The 11,026-nt window shown below is 46.0% G+C and overlaps 1 protein-coding gene across 1 annotated transcript; it reads right to left on the reverse strand.

Annotated features, from left to right (window-relative positions):
• Window positions 1–8,681: 8,681 nt before the first annotated feature.
• Window positions 8,682–10,483, reverse strand: ZAR1 (zygote arrest 1). Its single transcript, XM_029588051.1, has 4 exons — window positions 9,731–10,483; window positions 9,317–9,409; window positions 9,150–9,224; window positions 8,682–9,005 (listed from the first exon to the last, which is right to left on the reverse strand). Exons 1-4 carry the CDS (start codon window positions 10,457–10,459, stop codon window positions 8,862–8,864), a joined length of 1,041 nt encoding a protein of 346 aa, XP_029443911.1. The 5' UTR covers window positions 10,460–10,483; the 3' UTR covers window positions 8,682–8,861.
• Between the last annotated feature and the right edge of the window lie 543 nt (window positions 10,484–11,026).

The following is an 11,026-nucleotide window of genomic DNA, read 5'->3' on the forward strand; positions in this document are numbered from 1 at the left end:
GCCCAAGCTGGAGCAGCACTATGTCAGTGACAGATAGTACCTCCTCCTCCACTTCAGAACACCCAAGGCATGCTGCCCATAAAAATTCATCTGTTATACGACGGGCGAGAGAGAAAGCAGCTGGCATGAGTGACTCTCAGCCTGCCCAAGCAAAGGAGACACCAGCACAGCTGTCAGTGACACAGTATCTCTCAGAGCCGATAGAGAACATGCAGACAGATCCGCTGGCAAATTGGGTACACAAGTCCACTGTCTGGCCACACCTAGCCAAAGTGGCTCAGCAATATCTGTCATGTCCACCAACCAGTGTGCCCAGTGAACGTGTCTTTTCAATGACAGGGGATATCATGAGCCCTCACTGCTCAAGGCTGGCAGCAGAGTTGATGGAAATGCTAGTGTTTTTGAAAGGGGTTTGCTTTTGCTTGGGTTTCCAAATTTTCCCGGTGAATGGCAAGATGAATAAAAGCAATTGAAAGCCTTGCAGCAGCTGCAACTGTCTCCTATGCTCCAGCTAATATAAGCACTGCAGCACATGTACCTGACCTTCCACTACCCAGGCTGTATGTCCCTACAAGGGCCAGACCTCAAAACACTGTGCCTGACCGTCCACTGCCCAGGCTGTATGTCCCTACAAGGGTTTGACTTAGATTGTAAGCCCTCTGGGGATAGGGAAATACCGACAGTACCTGAGTGTAATAGACTATGAAGTGCTGGAAATGTTTGAAAATAGCAAGATAAAGGAAAAAAACCCTGCTCTGCCTGTCCATCCAGGCCTTATGTCCCTAGGTGGGATTGACCTCCGTCCTTCACTGCTTTGCCTGTCTGTCCAGGCCCTATGTTCCTAAGAACATAACATGCCATACTGGGGAAGACCAAGGGTCCATCAAGCCCAGCATCCTGTTTCCAACAGTGGCCAATCCAGGCCATAAGAACCTGGCAAGTACCCAAAAACTAAGTCTATTCCCTGTTACCATTGCTAGTAAGAGCAGTGGCTATTTTCTGTCAACTTAATTAATAGCAGGTAATGGACTTCTTCTCCAAGAACTTATCCAATCCTTTTTTAAACACAGCTATACTAACTGCACTAACCCCATCCTCTGGCAACAAGTTCCAGAGTTCAATTGTGCGTTTAGTAAAAAAAAGAACTTTCTCCGATTAGTTTTAAATGTGCCACATGCTAACTTCGTGGAGTGCCCCCTAGTCTTTCTAATATCTGAAAGAGTAAATAACCAATTCACATCTACCCGTTCTAGACCTCTCATGATTTTAAACACCTCTATCATATCCCCCTCAGCCATCTCTTCTCCAAGCTGAAGTGTCCTAACCTCTTTAGTCTTTCCTCATAGGGGAGCTGTTCCATTCCCCTTATCATTTTGTTAGCCCTTCTCTGTACCTTCTCCATCGCAATTATATCTTTGAGATGCGGCAACCAGAATTGTACACAGTATTCAAGGTGCGGTCTCACCATGGAGCGATACAGAGGCATTATGACATTTTCTGTTTTATTCACCATTCCCTTTCTAATAATTCCCAACATCCCGTTTGCTTTTTTGACTGCCACATCACACTGAACTGACGATTTCAATGTGTTATCCACTATGATGCCTAGATCTTTCTTGGGTTGTAGCACCTAATATGGAACCTAACATTATGTAAACTATAGCATAGGTTATTTTTCCCTATATGCATCACCTTGCACTTATCCACATTAAATTTCATCTGCCATTTGGATGCCCAATTTCCCAGCTCACAAGGTCTTCCTGCAATTCCTACAAGTGTTTGACCTAGATTGCTGTGCCTGTCCATCCAGGCCTGATGTCCCTAGGTAGGATTGACTCTGTCCTCGACTGCTGTGCCTGTCCGTCCAGACCTTATATTCCTACAAGTGTTTGACCTCTGTCCTGGAATGCTGTGCTTGTTTGTCCAGGTCTTACGTCCAGTCCTAACGACTGAACCCTCGGTGCAAAGGGAAACCTCAGTCTCTGGCAATTAAAACTAGTAATCCTTCACAGCATGGATCCTTAATAAAAACAAACAGTTTTCTTTAGTTTCAGGGCAGAGAAGAGAACTTCCTCCGTCTTGCTTATGAAGTCATGATCTGTTTGTAAATGATTAAATCCTAACAATTTGTACCATTATACACTAGTGGCCCATCCATTCCAGGGAGCCCTTTCCTGCTCAAAGAAAGGGAACTCTCCCACTGTTACAGCCTCTCTCTTAGTACCTGTTGACTCATGTTCAGAACAATAAAAGATCTCCAAGGTACTTAGACTGTGGTAATCACAGTGAGACCATGCTAACAGTTAGACCCTGCTCCATGTCGCTATGCTTTGAAGGCTCGTGCTCCACTCTAGGGGACAACCCATGCCAAGGAAGCCCTTTCCTGCTCTTAGGAAAGGGAACTCTCCCCGGGGCTCTTGTTTGAATATTTGCTACTACCACCAAAATCGGCACCCACAGATGCTCCACTCCACCCAGGCATAGTTCATCATGTTTCAGGTCCTAGCACTTGTGTAAGACTCCCTGGTCCCTGTTTCAAGACTGGTCGGGTGCACAGTACACCCAGTTGACAGGCCCACCACATGCTAAGCCTTGTCTTGTCTCCTTGTCTTTCCCTTATCAAACCACAGCAAGATGACTACCTCAGCTCTGCCAGCCTGTCTTGCCCCTCTCAATGTTCTGCCACTCTGCCTTGCTGCCAATCACCAAATGACTCATTCAACATCTTGTGGTATTCTTGCCACTATCATGGTTCCTCAGTGTGTTGGTGCTAGTCTTTCTGCTTGCTATGTTCCCCCTTCGTTGTGCTGTAGGATGTCAATGCCACTTGTCTTGCCACTTTGCCTGTCGTGCTGCCTTCAAGGGTTCATGCAACTGTTATTGGTGCTCTCTTTTGAAGCTGTGGTGTGTTTTTGACACTCACGCTGCTGCTTTGTGCCTCTGTTAAAGCACTCTTGCCACTTCTGATACCCCTTTGCACTTTTAAGTGCCTTAGGCTATTCATGCCACTTTGCCACAGTCTAAGTACCTTGGAGCTCTTTTGTTCTGATGATTGCTCCCCAGAAGTTTCATCAAAATTGATAATAAAACCCCAATTCTGCAGCCAAAAATAGGCTGGAAATCCTTCCCCCATTAATGGGAACCAGAAACCGAATTCACGTATTAATGTAGCGGGGCTCCCTACGTCCGACTGCAACGGAAATGACCCCCAAAGAATATGCATCACAAATGCAACGAAAATTTTCTGGCTGCACATCCCTAGTATCAATGCATTTAAGTACAGGCAACTGCCACTGCCACCATGATTTAAATAGCTTGGAAGCAGGCACTGCTTCAGCACCTTTGGCAGCTTTCAGCTGCCCTTGCCCGAGGGCCCATGCCACCCTGCCCCACACATAGCAACAGTAGCCCCAACCCACAGAGCCAAAGCCAGGATGTCAGACTGCACAGAGGGATAGCCAGTAAGAAAGAAAAAAAGAAAAAAAAAAAAAAAAAAAAAGTGTGCTAATGCCCTTCTAAAGGTCCTTGACGAGACCTCACGTGGCACACTGTTCAGTTCTAGAGACGATCTAAAATAAGGTAGAGAGGATGGAAGTGGGCAGAGAAAGGGGACCAAAATGGTGAGGGGTCTGTTTCAGAAGATTTAAGAGGAGAGGCGAAAGGATCTACATATGTAGACCCTGAAGGAGAGAAGGTGCAGGGGAGATACAACACAGGCCTGAAAAGGTATTATTGATGCAAACTTTGAAACTTTTATTGGAAAGGAAAGTGTATACCTAGGGGGGGGGGTCATGAAACAAAACTCCAGGGAGGATGACAGACCATCAGGAAATATTTCCTTAGGGAGAGGGTGAATAGATGGTTAGCACACCCTCTCAGAAAAGGTAGTGAGGACAAAAGCCATAAATGAATTCAAAAGCACATGGGATAAACACTGCAGATGCCTAGACCTAGATGTTGGAAGAGGGGGGTCAGGGTGTAGCCTGCATAGAACAGCAGCTATGACCATGAGCAACTTACCACCACTTTAACTGCCCCTAGTAATGACAGCACCAAGCCTGAGACTCCATACTTCCTTCATTTTTTTAAAGTTATGTTACTGCTAGAGTGGAGTATGGCCACAGTACCGAGGTAGTGGTATAAGTTGAAAGTAGAGACATCAAACCACGGTTTGTGCCCAGATTATAGCTGTAACAGGCACCTTTATGCAAATTTTTGTATGCTTTGAGAAGCAAAAAAAAAGGACATTACATATGTCATTTATGTTCATATAAGGGGTCTGTAGCCCGTATGGGGTAATTGTATGTGTGATTTAAAGTGTATTGCCTAAGTTTTATATGCATAAAAATTTGTCTTTATTTGGATTGGTCCACAAGAATAGTTTGTCTCTACCTGTATCAACATACAAAAACTGTTTTTGTGACTTTATTTGCATTTTCCATTTGTGTGTGATAGAATATAAACATTGTTACAAGGTAGACAGATGGATGTGGTGTAAAAGTATATGGTTATGTGGGGTATTTAATGAACATTGATATTTTGAATTCTTGTATAGTAAAAAGGTAAGATTGGCTCTCATTCACGTTGCTTAATATGATATTTGAGAGTCATGTGTAATTTTGACCACTTGTAGTTTACTTTTGTTTACAGATGACAGCCAATCTAGCCACATACCAAAATCCATCTGCAGAGATCTCTGGCTGCAGACAGGGCTAACAGAACCACTACACAAGCTAGGCGTGGGCCTAGAGCACCCACCATTAGGGGTATAAAGTGAAGGCAGAGAGGACTGGGGATTCAAATCCCCCACTCCTCTTTCCTACCACTTACAATCCACCTTGAACTCCTGTCAGAGCAGGTTCTGGAGCATTCACCACCGTGCTGGAACCCATCCACTCTTGCCTTGATAAAACAAGCCGCTCTCTCTGGGTGGCAGGCTGAGGAGAGGACAGGTGGCAGGCTAGACAGAGCTTCTCCCTCCTCTCCCTGCAGGATGGGTACGTGGTAAGAAGGTTTTCATCGCCGTCAAAGGATGCCGTGAGGTTTTCCACATCCTCCACCCTCAGACAGCGCCAAGGCATCAAGCTGGTTCGACGCTCCCTCTCTCTGCTGCTGCTCTGGAGCCATGAGTGACGGGGCAAAGAGGAGTGGGGTCTCGCGTCTCCACTGCTCAAGGAGGTAGGAGTCCGGGCTGGGATGGCACAAGGTGCCTAGGGCACCTAATGCCCTTGCCCCAGCCCTGGTTGCACACACAGTGCAGTCCTGTTTCATAAAACCATGCAGCAATAGTACTGTAATGTGAATGCAGCCCTCATCATCCAAATGAACGTAATTCACACTATGCGTGCTTTAAAGGAGCTATAAGAGAAAGTGGTTTTTGGACCATAAAAAAAAAAACTAAGAAATGGCCTAAGACTCAGCTAGCATTGGGCCTGGCACTGTAGGACTGGCACTTACAGGCTCATGTCATATTTAAAACTAGAGCTCCACCCCTCTTAACTGAGTTATAGAGGTTGCAGTAAAGCTCAGGCTTCCTTCCAACTGCCCTCCAGCAGGAGTGCTGCTTTAGAATAGCTTTTCCCCTTCCCCTGTCCACCACCGATGCTCCTGGAGAACGAGTTGTTCCCTTTAAGGCCCAATATGCTGAAACTGGTGCACTACTTTACACAGCCTTAGTGCTATAGCTGTGTACATGAGCATAGCTCCATTTTCTACAGCGGTAGCCAAAAAAGTGTCCTGTTAATAGATTTAGACCTCAAGCTCTTATTCAAAGTCTTTTACTAAAAAGAAATCACTAAGCACATAATAGGGCACCAGTCATGGTGGCAGGATAGCAACACCGATTCCTGATAAGACTTGCCTACATTGGACACAATTTCTCATACCTTGACTGGCAGCAGGGTCGGAAAGCCTTATTTTCCTGATAGCTCTGAGCTGGATAAGATATCAAGACAATAAAAAGTTAAAAGTGAGTACTTGTAAGAAATCCAGTGGCAAGATGGGGGAAAGGGGATGTGGTAGCTTATAGGAAAAGGGTAGCAAATACATATTGAACAGGCCACACAGCTAGGAAAGAACTTAGACCAACTACAAACTATCCTTACAAGTAGTGAAGGAGAGCCAGAAATCAATAGGTTTTTACAGTGTTTTCTCAATCCACTCCTCAACTATTGCACTAGGAAGCCTGGAAACTGGTTAATGCTCATGAAAGATTTGCATGAATTGATGGCTATGCACCATTTCATATTCCATGTTATTGAGGTAATAAGTTTCAACTAGCCAAACTGGTGACCTCCAACTGCCACTTGCCTCCATGTTTGCCACCTTGCTTGTGATTTCTGAAAGGGGCTTTTAAAGGCTAGCCACTTCTCTACAGGTAAGAATTCCCCTAGACTGGGTCATGCAGGCTCTTGACTAGGATAAGCTCTGAGACTTGATATAGAACTGTATGAGAAGCACTTTAGAAATGTGCTAATGGCAATCATGGATATGGAACAAAGGCTGTAAATACAAGAGCAAGCCTCCTTAGTTATCCATATTATGGAAAGGTAACATTCCCTCCCCAAACAGGAAAATAGCTCAGACTCCTGCATCATAGGTGCAGCTCCATGGAGGCTGCACAACAGCCATGCAGCTACTCTATTTCCTCTAATTAAAAAAATCCAAGCACTTAGAGTATCCCCTTTTCATAGAGGCAAAAAAAAAAAAAGAAAAGGTCTGACTTGTTTCCAAAAAGATGTCTTTCATGGATCTGGTAAATGGGTACTACTTTGAGACTACCTCACTTATGATGCTCTTCATAGCGCTTAGAGCAGAGGTTCTCACCCCAGCTTTGTATAATCTGCTTTTAAGGTCCTGAAAACTGGAATATAGGTCAAATTAAAATATAAAAAAAGTTGTAATATATATAGAAATCTTAGGACACTTAGCCTGAAGGTTTTCCAGGTATGTACAATGAATATACATTGGAAGTCTACATACACTGGTACAAGTCCCCTGGATTTTCATTATGGATATCCCGAACATCTATTGACTAGTTGGCTGATGCCATACCATGCACTTAGGCTAGGACAGGTTAACTCATGCATCCATAACCCTTTATGCAATAAGGAGATTAGTACATCCAAACCAGCATGCAGCCAATATTGCTCATCACATGCAAATGCCATGGTGCCATATTGATGAGGCTATTCTCTTATGTAATAGTGTGCCCCTGGTGTGCACATTTTTATCCTCAAAGATAAACACCAGCCCCAGTGCTGGTGTTAAGTCTTGAGGAGCCCCAAAAGTTAACAGAACAGCTGGATGCACATTTTTAGCACATCAGCATCACCTCAGCCTGAACATGCATCTCTATGCCACTGCACCATTTCTCAGCTTGCTTACCAGGTAGATTGCTCAGATGAGCAATATGATTTGAAATTGCATTTATGCTATAGTTTCAGCATGATAGGCAGTGAAATCTTTCAGAAGTAAGGTACCTATAAAACATTTAGTCATGCTTAAAAATGCTAGAACTGCCAATGTCTTATTTTGCTCCTCTAAGTCCCATAGCAAGACACCAGCAGCAATTTTTAACCAAGTAAACCCAAAATAAGTTAGTCCAAGCCATGAATGAGTAGCTGAGGTTCTCTCCCAGAAAAACCTTAAGTTTCATGAAAATTAGCAAGAGGCCCTTGCTAGCAAGGTGGCAGTAATATGATTGTGTTTAAGTAGTGAGAGCCTAGAGAAGGGATGGCCAGGTACAGTTCACAGAGCAAACAGGCCATGTTTTCAGGATATCCACAATGATCAAAACATGAAAGTTGCTTATAGTTTAGACTCTGCATGCAAGTCTCCTGCATACATATTTGTTGGATATCCTGAAAACCAGACCCGTTTGTGGCTCTCAAGGACAGTTTGCCACCCCAATTCTTAGTCCTGTTACATTTCAATCAGGAATTGATTTTGACAGCTTGCTACATCTGTGATGCAGTTCTCTCATTGGCCAAGATCTTACCTCCCTTGGGAGCTCTAGCAGCAGTCCAAGCAATTGTACAGTTTAAGAGTTCAAGCCTGCCCAAAGGCTCTCAAAGTGACTCACAATAGCAAAATACAGTTAAAAAAAGATTTCCCATGAATGAGGTTGATAAGCTGCTTCCCATTTGAAGATGCACACCCAATAGGAATTATCTACTTCATTAAACCTGCAAAATGTTTATAGGTGAATTAAAATCAGTACCAACTCCACATCCTCCATTACTCATGCGGCAGTTAAAGTCAAACTTTTAAAATGCTAGTATTAAAGCAAAAGTAAAGATGTTTTATCATTTAAAAATGATTTTGCTGTGCATTTGTATTTAAAGTCTTTTGGAAAGAACCTACACACTGATGTCTATGGCATTAAAAAATGCAATTTAGCAAACTAGATGGACTTTGGGGAGTCCCCATCTGTTTTTATAAAGGGAAATTCTGGGTGCTGATGTGATCCCTAACATCTCTGAAAAGGCCAGGACACCTGTGAAGCAAGAAAGAGGTGAACCTCGTTGTTAATGGGGGGGGGGGGGGGGGGGAGAAGAGATCTCGGACCAAGACTGATTTAAATATCAATCTGCCCATCTTCAAAAAAAGACCATATTGTGGGCTGGGGAAGAGTAAAGGCAAGTCACGTTTTAGATTTAAGAAAATATTTTACGACTAGATACTGCTTTAGCATCTTTATTTGATTAAGACAGGCTGACTGCCATTTTTTTTTTAATTCTCCAAACAAAAAAAACCACACTTCCCATCCTCTTCGCTAGACTATGTACAGCAGGATCCGTTAAACCAAAACAAAAAAAAAAGAGGGGGGGGGGGGGGGGGGGGGAAGAGAGAAGACTGGGCTAAATGATGTATTTGAAACTGAAAGTGCTGTCACAGGAGAGGCGTTTGCCTTTGCACCTCCCGCAGAGATCCTGGCGGTGGGGCCTCTTGGGGTCCACGTGGCGGAGCTTCACCGGACAGACGCATCTCGTCTGCTTGCAGCTCTGGGGAGGGAAGCAAGAGAGCAGGCTCAGCCAGCAAGAGCGGGCAATCCCAGCCATGCACCGCGAGAGCTCAAGGAACAGCCGAGAGTAAGAGCAACCCAACAGCGCCAGGCATGCATTAAAAAAAAAAAAAAAGAGACTTACCTGGCAGGTGATATCCTCCACTCGGTACGGATTATAAGATTTTTGGCAAGTTCTACAGAACTGCCTGAAATAGACCTAGAAAGAATAAGAGCAGCCGCGTAAGACCCCGGAAGGGGAAGGGGGAGGTTAGAGATCAAGGGCCTAGAGATCAGGCCTACGGTTCCTACCTTGCTGGTGCCCTGCACGCACCACACGTAGGCGCTTTCCCAGCGGAGGTTGCAGTCCTTGCAGTGGTAATAGCCATACTTCTGCTCCAGAAACTGCAAGAGCAAAGAAGCGCCGCTAGAGACAGGTCCCAGCGGGGAGGAGGAGGAGAACAGCCTAGCCCCAACCAACACGTAAAAGATCGGATAAGAAGCTGGCAATCTAGTAACAGAAAATAAGTTATAGATCCCACCCCGCATGGTCAGGTGGGAAGTGCGACATCCCCGACCAGCTTTGGAGTCTCCCTCCCAGCACATGAAGTCTAAATTAGTTGGGAGAGCCTGCGGCCTGGGAAGTCGTTACCCCAGCCCTGATCCCTCCCCCCAGGCACTGCTCCATGAGCGGCGTCCCCACCGTTGGCCAGGGCTGGCTCTCACCTGGAACCTGGGGCGGCTCTCCTGGGGGGCTCCCTGCTGCTGCTTCTCCGCCTCCTTCTCAGCCTTGGGGGGCTCTTCTCTCTCTCCCTCCGCCTGCGGTTTGCTCTCCTGAGCAGGAGGCGGCGCTTGCTGCTGCTTCTCCTCCGCCTTGGCTTCTGCTCCTCTCTCCTCTTCCGGCGGGACGCTCTCCTTCTCGGGGAGCTTGTTCTCCTTGATTTCCTCCTGACACTCTTCTTCCTCCTCCTCCTCCTCTTCCTCCTCCTCCAGGAAGGGGGTGAGTCTCCTGGAGGCCAAGGGCGAGTAGACTGCCAGGGTCCGGGGGAAGCGCACAGCTTTGAGGGGAGCCGTGGCTGGGGTCCCCAGATCCTGGTCCTGCTCCTGGTCCTGCTCCTCGGGCCTCCTGAGGGCCCCTCGCCCCCTCCGCCTGAGCAGGGTGCGGGGCCCCAGGGAGCACTGCACCGAGGCGTCCTGCCGGGGGTTCACCTGCACCCCCACATCCTTGGTGTTGGCTTTTCTCAAGCGTGGTGTCAGGTTGGGGTTCACCTGGGACAAGATAGCTTTGAGCTGGGCCCTCTGATAGTTATCAAAATAATCGTCTCCATAAGTGGAGAAGTAGCTCCTCTGCCTCCAATTCCCCCCTTTACTTTTGGGGTTCAGATACCTGTAGGCGTATGGATTGTAGGAGGAATACATGTAACTGTCCATGGGGTCGTCCATCAGAGCTGCCATCACGTCTGGCTCCGAGCAGGGCCCCCGCAGGCTGCTTAAATACTGCTTTTCGCAGGCTGCTTAATTGGGGAGGTGTGAATGAGGGGGTGTTGAGGCAGCTGATTTTTCAGTCTTGGAGTGGTTCCTCTCAGCTGATTTCCTTCTGGAAGCGAGTAAACTGTTTTAAGGGGAAGCTGCAGAATAGAAAGCAGAGGAACTGGCAGGCTGGTGGCAGCAGCAGGTCAGGGAACTAATTATGCAGTGAAACCCCTGCCCCGAATAAACCCCCATTCGTTTTAGTTTGCAAAACTATTTATGTCAATCGGGGGGCAGCAGATTGGAACGACATACCCGGAGCACTGACGTTTGTCACGCTCATGCTCACAGTTTTGTTTTTTTTAACTTTCTGTGTTCTAAGAGTCATTGCCATTTTCTCTCTAAATTAGTGAAATAGTCGTTAGACTATTGTCGTCCAAAAACCACACATTTCTCAATCCGATCATAGAAAGAAAGAAAAAAAAGAAATTGAAAGAACCCTCCTTTTTATTGTTTCTGATATTGACTTCATTCCTAAGGAAAGCGCGTAAT

The sequence above is a fragment of the Rhinatrema bivittatum genome, chromosome 1 (genome assembly GCF_901001135.1).
Source record: "Rhinatrema bivittatum chromosome 1, aRhiBiv1.1, whole genome shotgun sequence".
Classification (NCBI taxonomy): domain Eukaryota; kingdom Metazoa; phylum Chordata; class Amphibia; order Gymnophiona; family Rhinatrematidae; genus Rhinatrema; species Rhinatrema bivittatum.

Excerpts from the sequence above, each read along its gene's own strand:
- ZAR1 (XM_029588051.1), bottom strand. The coding sequence starts at position 10,459 with ATGGCAGCTCTGATGGACGACCCCATGGACAGTTACATGTATTCCTCC. Across the intron at positions 9,225-9,316 it reads GCGTGCAGGGCACCAGCAAG|GTCTATTTCAGGCAGTTCTG; the intron begins GTAGGAACCGTA and ends TATTCTTTCTAG. Across the intron at positions 9,006-9,149 it reads TGGAGGATATCACCTGCCAG|AGCTGCAAGCAGACGAGATG; the intron begins GTAAGTCTCTTT and ends TTCCCTCCCCAG.